Consider the following 22,956-nt stretch of genomic DNA (forward strand, 5'->3'; position numbering starts at 1 on the left):
GTCAGAAATAAGCACTGTCAAAAATCAGCAATAATGTGCTTACCATCTCATTTAAAAAAGGATATAAGAAGTCCATACATCTTAAGATAGCCACTCAAGACATAGAAGCATTGATTTGCTAAAAACACTAGGAAACAAAATCTGGGATTTTACCTGTACTTACGTATGTTGACCAACCCCATAGCTTTCTGAAACTGAAACATGAAATTACCAAGCTTTTCCAAATTTCTTGTGAAAAGCTGAGTTCTTTCATTTCTTTGGCCAGGCTTAGTCTATGTATTCTCTAATTTTAGTCACCTAGAAGTTTAGTTTCCGGTCTGGGTAATTACCTACATTTTGTCTGTAGGCAACTGCGGGGGGTGGGAGGTGAGAATCGGGACAAAACAAGTCTTCCAAAGCAATTTTTTCCTGGTTTAACCCTTCTGCCAAGACAGGATGACTTGCCAGTAGGATGAGCTTCTCTTTTCCATTGATTACCATAGGAGTTTAGGCCAGACAGAACATTTACCAAACCAACTACAGCTGGTATGATGACCATCGTCCTAAGGGGGACTTATCTCATTTTAGCAAGAGCACATTCAAGCTGTGGACACTTAAAATATCCAACTCCTACATTATTATTTTTCATCTAGAACCTCTTTAACAGTATTTCATACCAAAGAATTATGCTAAAGCTTCAGATGCCCTAAAATAAAGCTCAAACTTGCCATTGTCCTAGAGCAGTTTGCAACACTCCTGCAATTCAGAAGCGCACGGCGTGATGATAGTTTCAAGCTAAACTGTTATGACCAGCTAGTATGGAATATAAACAGGAACAGATGAGAAGAATACAGCCTCACCATTTGAGACAACAAAGAAAGAGTGAAATGATTGCTACATAAAAGACGTTTCAAAGACCTCCCAGAAAAGCAGGCATAAAAATCCCCAATAAAAAGGCTCAGCAAGAACACTGTCACACCCCCTAATCCTCAGCAGACTTTAACAAGATGTTTGCATGAGCCAGAGATTGTCTCCTTCCCCAGAAGACAAAAGGCACAGAAAACAATACTGTCTAGCATAGGATTAGGAGGCAAGAGATAGATAAAAAGGATTCCTTAACCTTACAATTAGAAACCCCAACTCTCCAGCCAAAAGGATAATCGGAAACAGACTGCAAACCTGTGTCACAATAATTGCTGCATCTTTCTTTACTCTTTGAAAACCGATATATTTTCTGAAGATTTTTTTTTTAAATTTATTGCCACTCCAAAAAAGGTTTTGATGGCCATTTAGCTACAAGACAACTGCTGCTACCAAACCACAATTCAGCACACATGGAAATAACCTTTTATTTCCCATTTTTTATATTTCCATCACCAAGCAAAAATTAGATTACCAGTACTCATACCAACCTCCCAGTAAATTGTACAACTAAAAGCAAAATGATATGTAATGCACTAGTCTTCTAAAATGATCAGCTCACTGTGCCCTAAACTAGATACATACACAGATTCTTCATGCCAAACTTGGCATAAGCATGTGCTCTGATTAAAAAGGAAACAACTTAGTTGTTATAACGAGCATCTTTAGCTTTATTTGGTATTACTAATGCCTTTAAACAGAAGGCAGGGTACTGGCAAGAGTAGAAAACAGACTTGAAGGGGGAGGAAACCTACAGGCTGGAAAAAACCTACATATTCCAAAGTCTGACCCTCCTGCTGTAGCGAACTAGTGACCATAAGCTGTAATAACTGAAGAAGTTTGCTGCATATAAAATTTAAGACTCTCTCTGAAGCTGAACAAGGCAACCTCAAGACGTTGACAACTGCATTTACAGAGCATATATTAACCTACAGACATGACTTCAGAACCTAAACAATTATGTACAATTAGGAACTATACATGTCCCTGCTTTGTAGGGGATTATTTGAGGCACACAAGAATTAAATGGTTAGTGCAATCACTCACTGAGAGACAGACAGGAGTTAAGCAGTCACCTCCTCCAACAGACGGTTGATGTTGTTAGCCTTCCCCAGTCTTTCTGGTACCATCAAGAAAAAAAAGTGCAAGCAATTTCTTTTTTCTTCAGGTGCAGCACACTTGCAAACTATCACTCTATGCTCTTGTGATCCTACTGTCTATTGGACCTTAAATTTCCTGCCTTAAACTAATGTTTCTTGTTCTGTGCAAGCTAGACACTACCTCAGAGCTGCCTCATACGCTGTAGCAGATGAAATAATCCCTCTTTAAGTAAACTTCTAGAAACCACTTTGAAAGAGGTTGGCAGAGCTGCAACCTTAACCATTGTCATTTGTTACAGAAAGACATAAACAAATCACACTTCCCAGAAGAATCGTGGCTTGAAACAAACACACAGAAAGAGGCAAATGTTTCTGTTCTCCTTTTAGTAAAGTTCAAAGACAGCATAAAGTTTGGTTTACACATACTTGTAGAAAAGGGAGAAAAGTTATCTGCAGGTTCCTAAGTAAACTTTCTGGACCTTGGTCCAGATGAGAGAAAGTAATTCACTATGCACACCCCAAAGCACATTGCTAGCAGCCTACCAGGCAGAGCAAGACAAGATGCGAACCACTGCTGGGTAGGAGCAGAGGGTGGTGTGGTCTGTGCTGTGGCATAAGCAAATTAATCTCTTCTCAGCCACACAGTGCTCAAGAACTCCAAGTCTTGCTTGTGTCAGTGTCAGAGACTCACAGGCCTTTGCCTACAAGCACACTTGTCCCCATGCCATGGGAGCCTCACTGCTGTCCTGGTAAAAGGCCTCTATGCTTAACTCAAGAGGCTGGAAATAGGACCCCGACACCATGTCTGTTATCTCAAAATTATTTCCAGATCATGTTTTTCTCATTTTATAAGCAAGCAAGCTTCTTGTTGCCACTATCACAAGCACAACTTCAGATTTACAAGGTAGACTAGCACCTTTCACAATTCACATCCAAACTCACATTTACTGAAAAAACTGCAGAACATTACTTCTTTGAGGAACTGCTGTTTGGCACAAAATCCCACATCCAGTGGGATCACAGCACTACCCAAGCATTCAGCCATTTAGATAAGACTTATGTCTTCCCCTTCAAGCAGGTGAGAAACATGTAACACTAGAAACACCATGAAGTGTTCTGCTTTGCCCTCGTTGTTTTTGAGATATTCGACCGCACACAGTGGTGAAAGGCACCGCAAAGCCCCAACATACCTAAAGCATAGGAAGCATTGCCATATTGCAACAGAAAAATAAAGATGGCTATAGCTGAGCTAAACTTGAACCCTGACCATATCCTAAAACCACAGTTCAGAAAGCCAGGCTGTGTGTATTATAGTGGTTATGCTGAATAACTTACTCTGCTAGCTTCAAAAACTGAAAGCCCAACATCCTCATACGTACAATTGGTAGGAACAAGGCTGTGATGAAGCACACAGTGATGAGGTCTGTATTCAGGTTCATTACCAGTGTTTTCCTCGGTTGCAATTATTTTAATGAAGATTTTGCTTAATTAAGATTTTCACGATTTGGTGTAGGAAGCAGATACAACACCTGATATAGCATGCCCTGAAGCCAAGCATTTCCATCAGCTTTAATGGGCATTAGGATGGTCCCTTATGGATCAAGACAGAGCCATTTCACTGATTGGGTACATGAAGACAACTTGGATATGAGTCACCAAAAAGACGTAGCAGAAAGTGTAAGCTTTACTTACTCAGCAACTTGGGGATGAACTCTGCATCAGTGAGTCAGGATCCTCAGGCAGTCTCTGCTCCTCTGACCATAAGTTGTGTTGACCATATGAAAACTGGCTGCATCCCCTGGGGGGTGGGGAAAAAATTATCTCAGTGAGAGCCCGAGGACACTGGATCCCTACAAGGAAGGGAGATCTCTTCCTATTAGAGAGCTTATATGCAGCTATGCCTATATATATATATATCTATAGAGCTTCTATTAAAATCTATTTTCCATATTTGTAAAGTTAATTATGGAATTAAGTCTCCATCCCCAGTAACTTGACTTTTCTCTTTCCTCTGATAAAAATGCAGTTTTGAGCAGTTTACAAAACACTGGTGCCTATGTGGGATAACAAAGTCACCTCATCAACTGAGGAACTTTTCCTGCTTAGTGAAGTCTTCCTCTCCCATTCTTGTTTTCCAGAACTGGACAGTCCCATTCTCCAGCCCCTCGGAGACTCAGGTAAGCCCCCCACCTTCTCAGCTCCTTCTCCCCAGAGTTCGTGGGGTATGGCTCCACATCTTTGTGGCTATTGAAGTTGCCCCCTTCTTGCAAGACAGCAAGCTCAATTATTCTAACCCCATGGAGAATGCAAGCAACCTTTTTTCCTTTAACAGTGACCCACCATCTGTTTCAGACTTCAGGCCATCTTCAAAATGAGGCCATTCTTTAAATTAATGACTTAAACCTTTTAAGGTTTACTAAAAACAGGAGAGCAAACATAGAAGTGCTGTGGACTAAGCCTACAAGCTTTTGAGTACGAGAACAACAAGCTTTTAACCACACAACCATTTTCTTAAGAAAATGAAGTAAGAACCCTAAAAAAATCCTCCTATGAGCCACACAAAACCTGCTTGCCTCAATTTGCAGAATCTCAGTAGATGAGGATCAGACAACCCCCAAACTGATGCCTAGCCACCTTACAAAGACTACTGATTTTATAGCTTACCTAAAGAACAGCCATGATGTTGCCTCCTTCCTCTTACCTTTATTCATCTGCCAAAGAAGAAAGTTCTATGGCCCCCTCCCTTCCCAGCTGAGGATGTTTTGCTGAGTGCAGGTTCTCCAACCAATTGGTATCACCTGAAGGCCTTTGGAATGGGGAAGATAGGCCAATATCTTCTTCCTACTCAGCCACAGCAGATGTGGGTAATACTTCTGATGATGACGTTTAATTGGAGAGTCCCAGCTGGAGCCAATCCAAGAGACCTCTCAGATTTTGGCAGGAGTAGACTGTGTCTAAAAAGGTTTAGCAAGAACTATGCCCCTGTTAGGACCTTTCTTAATGGGGCACCCAAGACCCCATTGTTGCAAGCAAAAAGCCTGCACCCAACTTCTCTGTATTTATTGGTATTAAAACATGCACAGTGCAAACTTTCTCTGCTAGCTAGAGGACACTGCCGGGGGTTTGGTAGGCAAGGTCAACACGTTAGTCTGCTGTGATAAAGCATGAGGAGGTAAATCATTTTGTGCAACTCCGAAGTCATTCAGATGGTACTTTTGGCATGTCTCCCCCCCGCTTTTGTTCTGTCAGTCTGAAGAGAACAGCTCGTGTGATGTAATTTAGAATGGAGCTTTTTTAAAGCTTTCACTCAGGAAAAGCTTCGGGAGCTCTGGGGGTATAGCTTAGCTCCGAGAAATAGAAAGAAAGCAAGTTTGCATTGACAGCTTGATCCCAGAGAGAGGTGGCTGCCTGCTTGTCTAACAGGTCCTCTGGGTCTGGATGAGGCAGAGACAGAGGAGCAGTCATATTAAGTGAACGCGCGCTGCCAATGTTAAAGGAACAATTACCATTATTCTGCATAGTTCACTGTTTGCTACTGCTATTTCCTTCAATAAAACCTCTTTTCACTTGCCAATTGGAGCTTGTCATGTAACAATATTTCTTATGCACAATACACATACTAAAATGCCCCTGTGTTTTTAATACATTTATAGTTGTTAACAATAGCGGTATAGTGACAGAAAAAATGTACTTGCTTTGAATACAGAATAGATTGAAAAAAGAACAAACCAGAGGCCCCGCTCTGAAGGATTAATGGGGGTTAGATTTTGCCTAATCTCAGTGTTAAAACAGTGACACCTCTTCCATTTCATTGACACCCACTTTTTCCCCTCAGGGCCTGGGCTGTGACCTCCTTCCTTGGAAGGGGTTGTACACCTGAGTCTTGAGCAAAACCTTCTGTGAAAGTTTTGATGTGAGGAAGTGTTGAGGAGAGGGTTGAGTTCTCTCTGGCCCCCCTGCCCAGGCAGCCCCAAGGGGGACAGACAAGGGGTGCTGCTCCAGGGTCTTTGGCAAGCTCAGTGTGCTGAAGGTTGCCCAACAAACCCTTTGATCCTTGAGCATGCTAACCTACCGCCTAGCAACATCTGAAACCTCTGGTGTTCACAACTCACATCAGACACCAACAAATCTCCTTGGGTGCCCTGTGGTTCCTTGCGAAGCAGGACAAACAGCCAGCGTTGGGGAGGGGCTGGCATTTCACCGAGGTCACAGGAACTCCACAGCTCTCTTCTGAAAGCTTGTACAGTGTAGACATTGTGCTAGTGCTGCACTTGCCAACATTACGAAGCCAGGTGGAAATGACCACAGTGAAGGTGCCACGGTGAGAAGAAATTATGTGTTTGCGCTTGTGAGCAAGGCTGAACCTAATATTTCATGCACCCGAATGAACAAGCAGCTGTTTGGAAACCTTTGTAGCACAGTCATGAAGGAAACTTTCTTCTGCCGTAAGATTCCTGTTTTCTAAGAACACTATTTTGTTCTGACAAGTTAATATACACAGGAAAAGACATCTTGAGTGTTCCTGGACTCTCCTACACTATCCAGGAATAGTGATAGACTGCGAGTTTAAGCACATCCTTTCACTGCACAGCAAGAGAAGTGTGTTTAATACTGTGAGCAGAACAGTTCTCATGTTTGCCTTTGCCAGAGCTGGCAAGACTACACTGTCCTAAAAGTACTTATTATATAATTAAGAAACACTGGGTGTCATCTGTGTGCCCCCAGAATAGATCTTCTGCATCTTTGGTGTCCCCCAGGAAAAAAATATTCTGTGAAAAGATGTATAGCATGATACATCTTCTACTTCAGATATTCCTAATTGCTTTGGCTATGAGACTTTCTGAGAAAAGAGCAAAGAAACCCAGAGGAGGCTACCATATCAGAGGTTGTTTTGGATCCTGATCTGTTGAGCTCCCTGGAAGTCTTTCTATTGACACCTGCTGATACTGGAGCAGGCCATGGAGGAGCTAAATAAATGTTTTTCCCAGCACGGTCCAGCAAAGGCTGTTCAGCAGCAACCTGGAGGTGCTCAGATGGTAATAGGATTGATCATGTTTGCTGTAGTGGACAAGTCCAGATCCCAGTTGTGTTCCACTATGTCATGCAGATGAGAGAGAAAAAAATGTTTGCTAGGAAAGTCTCTAGGAGGATAAGACTCTCACAGCTTGCCACACATGATTGGAAACTTTTATAACTTATTAGAAGCGATGGGGTTTTTTGTAGTCATGTTATCACATGCCAATTTACCGTGAGTAGAGCTTTAAGGACCATATATAAGAAATGCTGCATCTTCCATGATTTGCAGCTCTGTTTGACAGCATTTAAACTGTTTGGATATATTTTAAGAATATAGGCAGTTTTGGTGGTGTTTCCCCCCACCAAATCAAAATGCTGACAGCCTCAGAGCTCCTCTGGCATTAAAGCTGTGCAAGGATATCTTTGTGACCATACCCGTGTATAATACCTGCTTTGGGAATGAACTCTTGGCACAGAACTTCAGTGTCGTTCAGAAGGTGGCACAGTTGCCAAGGACCTTGGGACATGAAAGGAAGACACTGCTCTGTCTTTTCATTGGGAAGCTCACAAATTCTGCCTAGAGATCCCTCTGATATTTTAACTTTCCAATAGATAGTGCTTACCAAAAATAAAACCGAGAATTTTATGTGCTTTCTAGATTTAATGACACAGAGTTTTATGTGGAAAAAAAATTCTTTTGTAATAAACTCAGTATTTTCTGGTTTACGTTACCTATAAATTTCCCAAACTAAACAGAGCGAGCAATTACACAAGCAGGTCCATGGGTGAGATCTACCCTTGGTTACTGTGCCAGCATAGTAAATACAGCCCTGTCCACTTCTAGTTACTCTGTTCTGGTTAGAATTTTGTTTCTGAAACTTGATCGCATTGGCAGAGAGTCTAAACCATTGATGGGGTGAGAGCAAGGGAGGAAGACTGAATTAATGGAGCAGTGCTGTCAAGGCAAGGACAATAATGATAATAATAATAGTAATAAGGTTTGTTTTCTCTTTAATTTGAAAACAACGCCATCATTTCAGATAAGATAATGCATAAAAATCTTCCGTTTCACACTTAGCAGTGAGGAATAAAGAGAGTTAGTTTCAAGTTATCCTTGCAATACAGCAAGCAGCTGCTTGTGAGAGCTGGGATGGACCTGCCCCAGGACCTCAGGGATTGGGGTGACCTACTGACATCAATGAAAACAGACGGATGCTTAGCCCTCCACTTGGAGGGGGAAGGACAGGGCTGTTTGTTTTCAGCTGGGGCTCAGTTTGAGACTTACTTGCTCTGAGTTTGTTCAATTATCCCTTTTAGCAAAACGTCAGAGAGTGCAGCCTTGAAACAGAAAGAAAGAATGAAATAAAAGAATGTGGAAAGATTACTTTCTTTTTCTTTACCAAAGCTTTTTAGGGTTGCTTCATGTGGCGAAGCTGCACACCACCTACAAGATCCAAAAATCCAATCTGGGGCTTAAATTCAACTTCAGAAATAGCCACTTCTTTTTGGAAACTCTCAGTATGCATGATCTTTTTCAAGAGCTGCTGGAGTAACAACAGGGTGCCAGGATGCCCTGATCATAAAATGTAGTAAATTAATTCAAAACACGCAAAAGAAAAAATTACGTATCAGCGAGCAGTACATGAAATGCCACGAGATCCTGCTGCTCTCTGGACTAACCCCAATTACTTCAATGGATTTATTTCATGTAGGCCATGAAATACAGTCACAACAGCCAGGACACAAATACAGACCTAAACAAAAAGCTTAGTAGGAGAGAAAACAGTAGCAGAAGGAGAATTTGGAAGATCTAATCTAGAAACAAACCCTGGGGGTTCCGGCACGGCTCTCCCTGAGGATGCACGGCTTTATCCTGTGTCCTGGCCCATGGGTTTCAGTGACTGCATTGCCTGTTGACCAGCTGAGGTTATGTTTCTGCTGCAGTTAACACTCGGTACCAAAGCTGCAAAGTTCCTGTGAAAATCTGGTGATTTATCTTGGTGCTTATCAGCCGAGGGCTCCCGAGGACCTGGCGCCAAGCTCTGACACAGAGCGATGGAGAGTGCAGGTCTCTGGGCAGGCACCTGTAAACCATCCAGGGAACATGCTGCAAAAGCAGTTGGGAATTTTGCTGTCCATTGTGTTTGTTGAGAGCATGAATTATGTCCCGTGTCTAATGCAGATGATGATGTCTGATGCAATAGGGACTTCTGAATTAGCACATAAAAACCTTTTTCACACAGTGTTTGGTCCCTCTTCTTGCAAAGTCCGTTACAACTCTAAAATGTAAGTGAACAACATAAAATTCACACTGATCCCTTCAATTCTTTTTTAAGTATCCTTAAATTCAGCTTTTTTTTTTTTTTCCTGCTCTACATCTTACTTTTTATAGTTAAAAGTAATTTTAAAGCAAAAAAGAACATAAACAATATACACTGACTCTTGACACTCCATTGCTTTTTTAAACTAGAATAATAAAAATTTGCAAATGAACAAAAGAGTGGGAGGAAGATATCTGATTTACAATGTTTTTGAGATAAAGAACACTATAAAAAAAGATCAATGTGAATAATAAAGCATTGTTAACTGAGTCATGACATTTCTATTCTCAGTGAAGATTTGAACAGTAGAGCTCTGCAAATGAGCACCTTGTGCCATTTTCAAAGTGGGAGGAAGACATATAATTATAATTTTTAAAGTGAAGAGAATTTAAAAAAAATCTCTGTGAAAAAGTTTATTGAAAAACATATCGACATATCAATATGACATAAATTACTTTAATTTTATTAAACTAGGAGGGGGGAAAACCTCTTTTTGAAGACTGGCTGCAGAAAGCATTCCTTGAAAAGAATTTTCTTTATTAAAAACTCTTTTGCTAAGATGAAACAGCACTGAATGTCAGCACTACCGTATATTTATTCTGTAACTCTTCCAACAGCTGAGATCTATAAAAGAAACATATTTTCAAAACAGTTTTAACCTCCATTGTCTTGATCATTCGTATTAACATTTTTCATGTCACCCATTGAAACCCTTTAAAGGAACCTTTTATTCAGTCAAAATTAATGAAGCCATTTTCTTAAACAGCCTCCAAAAAGTAAAAAGGACATAATGTTGTGCATTTTATTTGACACGCGTTTTCTGCCATTTCACTTATTTGTGTGATGTGAGCAAAACTTCACATTTATGCTATCAAATCTGCAGAGAAAAGTGATTTTGAGAGAGAAGAAAACTAACTCTGCTCTTGCTGTGTATGCAATTTAAATCCACAGTGAAAATACAGCATTGATCAGATTACTCCAATTGAGTCATTTAGTGCTTTGGCATTCCTGAAGTTAGGGCCCAGCTGTGAAATCATAGTTGGGGCCAAACTTTGCTGTTAGGTGAGTGCACATGGCTCCCATTTTCTTCAAAGGGAATGACACACATGGCCAATATTTAACTTTCACCTCTTCCATTCTTCAGCTAGCAAAGCCAGAACCAATGGACTGTATGCAGGCAATTTAATAGAATTAAGAATATAATCAAGATTTTCCAGGACTTACTAGTGATTTGGGCTATATAATTCAATACACCTCAAAGCGCAGATGCTCAGCACATTCTGAAAATCAGGCCCTCTCAAATGTCTTACTTTAAGCAGGTAAAATCATAAATCACTTTGAGTATTTTGGCCACTGGATCCTTACAAACAGGGCATAGGATACCTCTTCCAAATCATAAGCTCCAATTTCTGGGTTGGCTGGGATGCCTGGGAGACTTACCACATCCCAACACATTTTGGGTACCGTGTTTGGACACGTTTGTCCTCTGCCATTACCAATATGGGACTCAAACAGAGTGCAGACACCTTTTTGCAGCAGCCCTCCCCTCAAGAATATCTAGGTTCTGGTTCTGCAGATCCCCTGGGATGGACTGGAATGCTGGGATTACTCACAAGACTTTGAGGGTCATAAATGCCACAGAGGAAAAAAAGGATGCATCCCAAAATCTAGCTGCCCCATGGTGTATGCAGATCTTCATTTCAACTCAAGGTCAAGTGGAAAACTTTCCTACCATCCTTGCTGACTCTCCTCTTCGCTTTCCCCCGACTCCATCTGTTCCTCACCCATCTCCTTCGTTCCGCACTCGCCTCCCTCTTCTTCCTGTGTCCATCTGTTCCCTCCTTCCTCAACACAAGTTGGGGAAGGGAAGTAAATTCAGTCATTCACTGAACAGATTTCAAGATGAACCCCCTCCCTCTCCATTTCTAACTTCATTCATCATGGTAAAAATTATAATGAATAGAAATGTTGAAGGTGAAAATTTATTAGGGATTGTGTTGCTTTCTTATATCAAAAGCAGTTAAAGCTGCATATAAACATTGGCTTCATTCATTTTTCTTAATATATGGTATAATTAGTGAGAAATATTAGTGGAAGTGCTTGCTATGCAGTCCATCAACACATGCCTGTCAGAGTTTAGGATCTGGGCCAAAATTTTTTGCCAGTCCTGTGATAGATTTATAATAAGCCTATAGAAGGCTTTACAGTCAGCTGGGTCACTAATTCATGAAGTTAAAACGTATGCAATGAGGTCAAAAATTCACTATTGATAGAATACCCCCTCCCGGGATTGCGCCATTACCTTTGTTACTGCAACAGCAAAATAAAATAAACCCAAAACTCCTGTGAATTACCAGTCCATCATCATAAATCAGAAGAGAAGCACTTGAACAAGTTCATGATGTCACATGAAGCCCAATATAAATTTATAACCTTGTGTACTATTTCCTGTTTCCTTACGACAAAAATAAACAGTCTCTAAATCCCCTGTATCCTTATGCCTGAGCTCAGCAAACTGTAACGGGCACGAAACTATGAAAGCATCTATAATATATTAGCCAAGAGCTGCTTGCTTTGGTCTGCTGTGACTCCTGCTCTCCCTCTGGCTTCTCCTACGTGGATGAGAGCAGTTCCTGTGGAGTTTGTTCCATCTGCTGCACTCACTGTAGGGAGAGTCCCATACCCCCTCTTACTTTGTCTCCCTGACCCTGGGACAGAGAAGACAGGAAGATTTAAGCCTCCAAGCCCTATGCGTGCAGTGGAGTGATGGCAAGCATAGCAGAGGTGGAGGAACTCAGCACCCATGTGGGGACTTGGGCTTGCCACCACAAGGACCTTGGGCATCTTGTCCACTGAGACAACGAAGCCATAGAGGTTGGCATTTGGACTGCCATTTCTTTTCTCATCTGTTGATCATTTGGGAACCTCATCTAAGGTTTCTCAGGTGTTTGGGTGTGGATGATGCCCCACATTTCATTGTAGACATCCCAGACCTCAAATTTTCTGTACCTACCTGAAACAGGAACCTTTGTGCTTGCCATTGATTCTCTTACCATCTTCCCAGATGATACTTCCTCTACTAGCTATTTGTTTTATTTTTGGTTTCCTTTCAAGAAATGAGACAGAGGGTAACAGAAACATGCTCAATCCCACGTAACCACCCCTTGCAAGGAAGCACACTTGCTTCTCTTTGCCCCCAAAGCAACAGCTCCTGGAGTCAATGACTGCCACTAAGTGGCTGGGGGTGATACATGTGCCAAACCACATCTATTTACAGTGTCCTTCTGCAATGTTGTTTTGTTCTTCCACCAAGACAGCTGCACCACCTCCCTGCCTCTCCCAGTGCTCCCCAGGGTGACACCGAGCAGCGAGGACCATCCAGGTAAGCTGCTGGTCCTGTGCATATGTCACACCACGCAGAGATACCCCTCCCATTCCTGCTGGCAGACAAATTCTGTCTTTTAGACCAGCAATAAGAAGTATTTTGGTTTTCTTTTCCTTTTTTTGAGACATGGCCACTGAAATCTGGGCATTAGATTTCATTTTACTATGAGTCTTTTCAAACCAAGTGAATTCACTTCAAGCTTTCATACTTACAAGTTTTCATCCATCAGGTCTGATGTAGCTCTGCCTGCTTCATCTCAGGACTGAATGGACATGGCACCCAGCTATTTCACTGATGAGCATGTGATATATTAGATAGACAGGTAGCGATAGTGGTGCATGGAATGAAGAATGGCAGGGAGATCAGCCAGGCATTCCTTTGGTTCTTTTGCTCCAATGAAACATAAAGATGCCTCACGGTGAAATTAAGAAGTTACACATCCTAAACTGCTGGAGTTTTCCACATAGCTCACCATTAACCCTTGGGAGTCCTTGTCACAGGGGTGTGAGGCAAAGGGCCACTGGCAGGATGGATTTGCAACAAATGCCACTGGTGAGTAGAGCCAAAGGTTCCCTTGTCCTTTGCTTGTAAGACGCGTATGAGCCCTATATAGGGTGAGAGATCAGTTCTCTTCCTTCTCTTTCAGTGGCAACTCCCCCTTACCAGTTGCTCCTAACAGAGCTTTGCAATTACCCATATCTGCTGCTCTCCAGAAGAACTGTGTCTCTTATCCCCCTCGCCCTTTCCAAGAACAGACTTTGAGCCCTTACATGCCACTATATAAAAGCTAATTTCAAAAGTGTCCTAGGACACTCCAGCCTCCTGTTCTCCAGGGCTGCGAGACCCTGGTTTGTGCCCAAGCCCAGTGAAGAGAATTAGATGTTGAGGGACCTACTGTAAATGCCAGTCTTGGTATCACTGCTCCTCGCTACTGAGCGGAGGGATCTGGGGCTGGCATCAGCAGGAAGTGATTTACTTTGTGCCTTCATGAATTTAGACACTGTAGTCAGCCCCCTGAATCACCCAACTCACAAAAAAAAATAGAAATGTCATGTGAATATTGAGACCATCTCTATCTTTGAAACAAACACAGGTGAATGCTCCCAGTCTTCTACTGCAGCAGCCAAGGAAAGCCCCAGCTTCCCTGTATGAGGAAGAAAGTTGCTACTTCATGATACTATCTAAAAATGGCACGTTGTGGGGGTTTACCTCTAGCTCCCTCTGCCTCGCAGTCTAACACTGAATAATATCAGCTTTCTTCATCATGATACACTCATTTTTCCCTTCTAATTTACATCAGTGGAGGATTTCTAGGAATTAAAAACAGAGACATTTGTGGACATCTGAAGCTGAACACAGGCTCTTAAAAGATAATAACAAAGTTTGACCCTCTGCCCATCTCTAATTGTAATTTAATTTTGTTTCACATTCTCATTTAACAGTAAGCATAAATAATATCAGTTGTACAAAATACATTTTTAAAGCCCATTTGACTCCACTTATTTGTTCCAAACTCTCAACCTACTACTGTTCCATGCAGCAACAAACTATAAAAGATAAAAAAAAAAAAAGTGCTAACTGCTTTTTTTTTTTTATGCTGGTCTAGCATAATCTTTATTTCTTTAGACACTTTGTGCAAACATTAAATTGATAAAAGACATAATGTAGATGGACTCACAGCTGAACTGAAGGTAATTGCATAAAAATGAAATGGAGACCTATAATTGTACACTGCTTTAGCCTCTATGGCACTGTTTTCTGGAAGCAAGGATCTCGCTTGTCATAGCAAGTTGCTTGTTACGGTGATTGCATGAAGACTTGATCTAGCTGTACAAGACAAGTATAACATTACTTAAAGGGAGCTTTTCAAACTAAGAGTCTGACACTAAAATGTACTGTATTTTCAAAGATGTAGTATGCTTTAACAAACAGAAGAGTCCTTGAATGACAGCTTTTGTTACCCTTTTGTTTGATGGTGCTGTATTGAAAAATTCAGGTTATGTCTATGCTTTTCTATTTCTGGTTTTGATTTCTCTTCAACAGCACTTCAAGAATAAAAATTGACTCGAAGCATGAATAGTAGAAGTCGGTGGATACAGTAAATGTTAGTCTGGCATTTACTGATTACTTGCGTCTGATTTCTTTCAGTCTCGTTCATTGTATGCTTAAATGCATTCCGTGGGCCATTGTATTGTTGCAGAAATGGGGAACTCAACAGATATATTGCAATTTAAAATATATCCGGGTTTAGACTTTTGGGCCAATTTTGAAAGTGGAAAATGGTAGAAATCATCATGCTTGCCTAGGCCTTTCAATCTGATCTGTGTGTATTCAACTGCTCAGCCAGCGTGCAACTCTCAGCCTGGACAGACAAGATCCATTTGTGAGATTGCCACCTGAGTAACAGGTGGGGCCTGTGTCTTTTGGACTCACAAATCAATTATTATCCAATAAATCCAATGCATAAGCGGGACGTTGCTTCCTCCAGACCTCTGCTACTTCAATTAGCACAACTTTTCCTGGAGACAGTATGTTATTGAATGAAAGTGCAGGAAAAATTATGGTATGTCATTGATTTATGAACACTGGAAAACGTGGTTACTATACATGTAAGTACATCCCAAATGCATGAATTTTCATATTTTGGGACTCAAGAGGATGGCCAAGAACTCACTGGAGGGGAAAAAAAACCTCTATATTTACTTACTCTGGGGAAAAAATCACAAATAAATTATCAAAGATGGGCAAAATCAGACATGCTTTTCCCAGGATGTTGGTTTCCTATGACCAAGTGTGCAACGTGCAGGCAAGCACCACTGTGCTTTACGCTGCCCAATTCACACCCGGAGGAGCCTCTGCCTCTCCTGCCCTTCCCAAGTCTCACCCGTAACTTTCCTTCATTGTTAACATTCACAAAACCTGACAGTTATAGGTTTCTGAGACTCCTGTCTGTGTCACTGCCACCTCACTGTCTCCTTCCCTCCACTTCTCTCTACCCCACCGGTTGCTCCCTGCCTAAGGCCAACCTGTAAACTCTCCAGGACAGGGAAAAACTGCATTTCCTTCATAGTAGCGTTTGTCATTATTACAAATTCAAAATCAAGCCCAAATATCTGCCAACACACATTTTTAAAGCAGCAATTTGAAGTTAAAATGAAAATGATAGCTTTTTATCCTCTCCCAAGGTCTTGCTCTGCTAACCTCTACCCAGCTTTTCTGCTTCTACGTATTTCACCACGTGAAGATGACTTAAAATGGCATGAGATCTGATGATGACTACAAATTTAAATTAATTGCTCACTCATTCTGTAAGTGAATAGAATCATAAAAATCACACAAAAATTAGCTCGGAAGTGACTTGTAGAACTCACACCGTTTGGCCTTTGCCTCAAACCAGGGCTAACTCTGCAGTGAGAGCAGGTTGCTGGGGTCTGTGCCCAACTGGGCTCTCCATACTTCCCCAGTCTCACCGGCAGCTGCCCCAGTACTTTACACCTCCCATGATGAAGGATTTGTTCCCATACACAATCACAGTTACCTTTGCTGCAGCTTGTGACAGTGCCTCTTGTCCTGTTACCTCTGTGCGCTGCTGGGAGGAGTTGGGGTCTGGTTTCTCCATTACCCTCATCATGAAGTGGAAGACAGCATCCAGCACCATTCCTTGCCTTCTCTTCTCCAGGCCCACCAAGCCTAGCTCCCTCAGCCTCTCCTTATACATCAGATGCTCCAGACCCCTCAGCACTTTGGTGGCCTTCACTGGACTTGCTCCAGATACCAGTTAGACTTCAAATCCTTGCTTCCCCCTGCTTCAAGCCCAATGGTCTCAATGTTTTTTCACCTGCCTTGCAATCCACCCATCCCATTCATATGTTCTCTTTTTGGCTGCAAGGATACCGTGGGGGACGACTGCAGTCTCATCAAAGTTTCACTATAAACCTTTTCTTGGCTTTTTTTTAATATATGTCAGGGGTCAAAGGAACCTGAAAAACAAAAGATAAGTAGGATGTCTCTTCTGGCTCCTTGCAGACAAGTGCAGACTTACTGTTTCTCTCAGAAAGTAATGTTTGCAAAACTGAGGTGTTTGTAAAGATTGATTTTCTTTATATAGCTCAAGAGCAAGCATATCACAAGATTTAAGTAAGATAAAAAGTGAGGCTGTGCATGATGTGAGGTGCAGGAGTTAATCAGCTGTAGATAAGAATTGATGAGGTTTTATCATCCCAACCATAGAGAGAATGACTGTGTTTCTTGGCCTCTTGATCACTTTGGAGAGTAAGTGAAACTGTATATCAACCCATGTTTATCTGTGCCTGAGAAGTTCTTCAAGAATAAATTGAGCTCAGAACTCTTCTTAACCTTTCCCCTAGTTGGGGCTTAAAATTAAGCTTTCCCTCTGTTTTTTGAGCTACCTCTCTGGCACGCTGACAGCACATGAAGTATCCCATCTTCTAGTTGACTTCCAGGCCAACAACACAAGTGTGGATGAAGTTATGAAATAATGAATCTGGATGTTAAACAAAGACCATCTGGCTTTCTATGCTACAGGACTATGAGCCATGGTGAGCTGGCACATCTGCATCCAGGTACCACCTACATTGCTGCAGCCTACATTGTTGGCTGTAAATTTAGGGAAACAGAGCTGCCGTTGAAAAATAACAAGATAAATTTTTTTGCCTTTTTTTATATCTCAAATTGAAGTTAGGCTATCACATTAGAAATAGACATTGACTGAGGCAATAGCTCTGTTCTCTCTCTTAATCTGATCCCAGTCAGTGGGAGTGAATTATTACTTAGCCTCTAAGTCCACTGGGTTTAAGAGAAAACCTTAGAATGCAAGTTTACAAATGCTTATATTATGAATAAGCTTTACTTGCATAAAGAGACTGAAATCATTAGGTAAGTAGGGTTAGGCCTTGGAAGTAAACAACTGTAGGCTTGGAAATTCTGCATATGTTATTCTTTCAGATCTCTGTCTTAGTATCGCAAACAAGTCTTGTCTTTTTTTTTTTCTTAATCCCACCAGATAACCAGCTTACAAATGAAAAACATACAGATGAAAAGCCTATGAAAGGTATTGTTATGAGTTCTGTCGCAGAATTCAGCATCACAGACACTTCATCAAAGGGTACCAAAAATAAGAAGAAATTGTCAGATGTGAGCACATCATCCATCGCTTCCCTGGAGAAATGCAGAGAATTCACTTACATTGAAGATGACGCATCAGTACATCAGAGAGACAGTGACGGTATGTTTTATAAAACAGATCACATTTAAGCTGATTTCTAAATAATGTCCATTGCAAGAGCACTATGTGTATCTAACTTGAAATAAATGCTTACACGCTGAACAGGAGGTTCAAGAGCATAGCCAAAAGCAGCATTAGGTTGCCCTGCAGGCATTTCTGTGATAGATGAGAATCTGTAGAAGGTGATCTTAAATGGTCAGTGATATTAAAGTAATAGAGGAGGAGCTTAGAGCCTATTTGCAACAGAGCATTCGTAGTTTTACATATATGTGCCTTTTGCAATAATGTCTTAGTGTGTTATATCACATGGAGTTGGGATCCATCATATATACGATTTAACAATTCCTAAATTAAGAATTTCTAAATAGAGATCAAGACAATAAACTGCCATGCTCTCCAGGAACCATTGCCATCTCTATTGTATCACAGATCCTGTAATAAAAGGGATGTCTGCAATACATCTATTAGAATACATCTCATTTCAGTGAAGGACCTGAAGTATTTATTTTATTTCGGGACCTTGTCCTCTAGTCCAGACACCCACTGTTTTCTCAGTTTGCTGACTATCTGATCAGGCCCCTCAACCATTACTGGCACACAGGTGTGTACCATGTGATGCAAATAACAGATTTCATACTCCTTAAAAAAGCTAAAAGTGAAGGAAATTAACAAAAAAACCAATCTGTGCTCAATTAATAATGTTAAGGGCTGGATGGAAGCCAAGAAAACCCAAGGAAGCCAGATTTGTGGTTGTCACTGCATACTCTGCTCACTCTACTCTGACAAGTTACTGCTTATTCCACACACACGAGGCCAAATCCTGTTTGCTGGTGCATGGAGAACCTCTGAGTGATAACTGAGGAAAACAGTGATTATTTTGCTCCCTGCGTTCAGGGAGGAGTGGATCCAAAGCTCACAGGTCTCACCAAGGGTCATCACTGTGGCTTCAGTGAACTTTGGACCAGGTTTGCTCAGAGCATCCTCGGAGCGAGCAGAGAGGGAGCTGAGAGCCACCAATCAAAAGCAAGAAAATGTAAAGATGAGGCAGGCTAGCTAAATTATTAGAAGTTCTTCTTTTGTGCTAATTAATCTACTAATGTAGAGAATGAGAGCTGAGGTCGTTGTTCTCACTGAGATGAATGCAGTAATGCCATTTAGCAAACAGCAGGGAAAACAGAGTAGAAAACAGGAGATTGCATCTTCTTTTATGCAGTTTGTGGCTAATTTATTTTCAAATATATAAATGAATGCATAGGAATGGATGTTTAATTGCTAATATCTATTATTTATATACATTACCCCACTTAAAACAGGACAAAAAAGCCTCACACATGCAGATTTTTCGAAATGTGTTACATCCATTATCACAGTTCATGGTGTGTGCTCTGATGGGAATTTAAAAGCATCTTTACTGCACATCACAGACTCTGTGCTGAAACATTACTTTATTATTAAAATCTTGTGCTTTTTGTGTGCTCTCTTTCCTGGATGAAGCCCTAAGAATTGTATCTATTCTCTCCAGATTACATAAGCACCTTTATGGTTAACATATTCAGGAAGAAGAACCTGTTATTAGAAAACAGATCTTTGAAGACGAAAAAAAATGGAAAGATCCTTAATTGTTATATAATTTTGCATTTCATCTCTCACATCTATGTATAGAAAGAAAATTTCATAAACATAAGATTTCTAAAAAGAATAGTCTTAATTACACCAAGGACTACTGGATAAAATGATTACATTTTTCTACAGTGTAAATTTCATACAATTAAGTGCAGCAGTGTCACCTTATAAAATGTTTCAATTTTATAATTATTTCAGTTCATTTAGTTAGAAAAAAATAAAAGCATGAATTTACTAAGTATCACTGAAATCTAGTCATTCTTATTCTACAGAACTTAGAAGTTAGTTGTGCTTGTCTGAACTTAAATAGATCTTGACATATTTAAATAAGTATTAAAATTGATAACATTGGTGACGATACGCTGCTCAGAAAGAAGTTCAATCACATGCTATTTATTCTTGTTACCTGCTTTAACTGCCTTTTTTTTTTTTATCAAGAAGCTGGAACGATTTTTTAATTTTGTTTTTTGTCAAGAAAGCTTTCTTAAAAAGAAAAAAAAAAGAGCATAATTCTGGAATCTTCCTGGCAGTGAACTTTATGTTACGTGAGATAGAAAATGCCACAACAGAACCAATGCAGTTGAATGAGTTCACAGTTAGTCATCCTAGGGCAAGAAATGTGGTTATAACCATATGTTTTCCTGAAAGAACCAATGAAAAGGCATTCATATTGTTGAAGGCATTTTTTCTTTCCAAAAAACAAGGAGGGAAAAAAAAAAATAAAATTGAAAGGTCTGGGTCTTTGCGCTCCAACTGGATTCACACCGTCAGAATCTCACACCTGCTCCAAGCCCTGCTGCACCCGGAGGCAGCCTCCCCAGATGCTGCAGATTGAACCGTGGGGAGTTAATTAGTTGGTTTTTGAAGGGAACAAATATAACACAAAGTTTTTGCCTCGGTGACCAAGTTTTCAGGAATATTCACTTGCTCCGGACACACACCCTAGCGGATATTATTTTCCAAAATTTTGTCCCCTTTCAAAAATTAGCAAGCCTGTGAATGAAAAGGCGAGGAACCCTTTTTGGTGGGGAAGCAAAAGGACCCAGGGCTGAGGTCAGCACACTGCCCCCTGAAAATGCTGTTCTCCAGACCTTCTTTTCCTCCCTGTCTTTGGTCAGGCAATCTAGAGGTCATGAAACAATTTACTGAAACAGAATACTTATAGAAATTGAACTATAAGCAGGTGATGAATCTTTACTCTTTTTTTTCCCCTTTCTGGGTAGATTTTCCCCTGTGCATGTGGCAGTCCTTATCCAGATGCCACATCGAATTCACGAGCCAGGGACACACTATCCCATGCATCCAGACTGACCGTGTAGAAAAGTAAGAGCTGGACCTGGGGAGTCTGAGGGCCTGACCCACTCTCCAAAAAAGCTTTGGGTGTTTGCACACCAACTTCCAGCAAGGACTGATTTGGACCATAACAGACATACAGCCCAGAAAGGAAAGGTTTAAATAAGAGGGATTCAGTTCTGAAACGACAGATTCAGTTCTGAACTCTTCATATGCAGGCAAAAAAGTGTCCCTGAAAGGTTTTGGGGGTTTTTTTGTTGACTTGTTTTTTTTTTTTTAATTTTTTGCCTTCCTAGAAATAGCAGGAGCAGCCTGATGATTTTTATCTTTAATTGCAAACTTTTGTGGAAAAGAAACTGCAATGTCTCACGTGCATTGGTCAGGTAGCACATGTGGCACCACAAAGCACTTTCAAATGCCTGCAAGGCTGCAAACCCCCCAGCAGAGCATCCCTGTGCTGAAATTTATAGCCCAAACATTTTAGTAGTATAGAATCACAGAACAATTTAGGTTGGAAAAGACCTTTAAGATCATAGAGATCAACCAGAAAGTTGGTTCAGAGCACTTGTTCCTCTGAATTTCACTGCCATAGAACATTTTCATTCAAATTATTTTCATGCTGCTCTTGTTTTTCCAGAGCAAACAACGCTGAAAATAAATCCTTTCATTTGACTTTATGGAAGTAGTTATCATCAATGTATTTTTAGCCTGCCCTGTGTGCTGTCTTGCATCTCATTTCTGTGTAGTCAGACTAGCCTGAGCCTGGGTAATTAAGCACTCCCTTTTTTCTTATGTCTCACTGCTTTTCCTTTTTCTCAGATGAATGTGCAACGCTTATCCTGGCCTGCTTGTTCTGCCAATTTTGGGACTTTCTTATAATGCTGCCTGATACCTGTGAACATTGGCTGATAGATACCTGTTGTCCATCCAATAGATACTACCAGACTTCCAACGAAGACCATGCCAACAACGACTGCAACTGTGACTGTGACATTGATTGCAGCCTTTTTGAGTCCTGCCACGAGACTGGTGAATGCCTGGAACTTGCCATGGAGATTTCTGAAGTCTGCTACCGCTAATAGGAAAATAAGTGACAAAATTCCTCAAAACTGCCTGAAAGGGAACTGACAGAATACAAAGGAGGGTGTTTTGGTGGTTTTGTTGTTTTTATTTTTAAAAATAACAATAATAACCAGGGGGTTTGCCAACCAGGACTATGTCCATCAATCTGCTCCCATCCTGGAGGTCTGTATATCTGTACCATTCTGGTTGTATGATTTCACAAACTGCTGAAACCAATAAAGGGCAAAAAAGGGTCTTCTCCTTTGCCATAAATGACAACAAAATTCCTAAGTGCCAAGTGTGCTTGATGCTTTACCCGCTGTCAATCCAAGACATTTATAAACCTTTAATTGCTTTAAACACGGATTTCCCCATTCATAAACAGAGGACAAATTAGGACATTATTTTAGGACTGATATATATTAGTTCATCTTCCTAATGGATTCATACCTAAACATGTATTACACGTTGTTGGTTATTATTAATAATGTATGATATAGCATCATTTTATAATTAAAAATTTATTTATTCAATCTCTTAAAACACACTTATATGCTCAGTTTAGGTAGAAAAGAAAATTAAATGAATTAGAAACCATGCTAGCGGTAATTACAGCAAATGCCTCTAAAAATCTCCAGTGAATTTTGTAGAGGAAGCATTTTAACAGGGTAGTGCAATTCGACAGTGTATTAATGCGTGTGCCTATGGTTATGTAATAACAGGTTATGCCTATTGTTCATTAGTTATAGGAAAGGGCTCCTTAAGTGTAATTAGCCTAAATGGGAATTGACTGCACACTTCCAGAGGAGAATTACCCCGTGGATGGCCAGCAACTCCTTTGCCTGATTTTCCTTTGTAAGATTTCTGCAAGCAGCAGAGTATTGCCACCTATTCTAGTGGAAACAGCCATCTCCACCTGAGCACAAAAGACTGCAAAATGACAGTATCTATCCTGGTTGTGCTTTCAAACTCCCTCTATCTCTTTTCTGATGGCAGGTCTGATTAATAAAG

The 22,956-nt window shown here is 40.7% G+C and overlaps 1 protein-coding gene across 1 annotated transcript; it reads left to right on the forward strand.

The window, feature by feature from the left end:
- The first annotated feature begins 16,957 nt into the window (after positions 1-16,957).
- On the forward strand, positions 16,958-22,006 carry LOC106890676 (myoD family inhibitor domain-containing protein-like). The gene is made up of 3 exons (XM_014946630.1): positions 16,958-16,994; positions 17,746-17,967; positions 21,703-22,006. Exons 1-3 carry the CDS (start codon positions 16,958-16,960, stop codon positions 21,960-21,962), a joined length of 519 nt encoding a protein of 172 aa, XP_014802116.1. The 3' UTR covers positions 21,963-22,006.
- Positions 22,007-22,956: the final 950 nt, after the last annotated feature.

This window comes from Calidris pugnax, unplaced genomic scaffold (genome assembly GCF_001431845.1).
Source record: "Calidris pugnax isolate Ruff unplaced genomic scaffold, ASM143184v1 scaffold81, whole genome shotgun sequence".
NCBI lineage: Eukaryota > Metazoa > Chordata > Aves > Charadriiformes > Scolopacidae > Calidris > Calidris pugnax.

Excerpts from the sequence above, each read along its gene's own strand:
- LOC106890676 (XM_014946630.1), top strand. The coding sequence starts at position 16,958 with ATGACTGTGTTTCTTGGCCTCTTGATCACTTTGGAGA. Across the intron at positions 16,995-17,745 it reads CCTCTTGATCACTTTGGAGA|ATAACCAGCTTACAAATGAA; the intron begins GTAAGTGAAACT and ends TAATCCCACCAG. Across the intron at positions 17,968-21,702 it reads ACATCAGAGAGACAGTGACG|ATGAATGTGCAACGCTTATC; the intron begins GTATGTTTTATA and ends CCTTTTTCTCAG.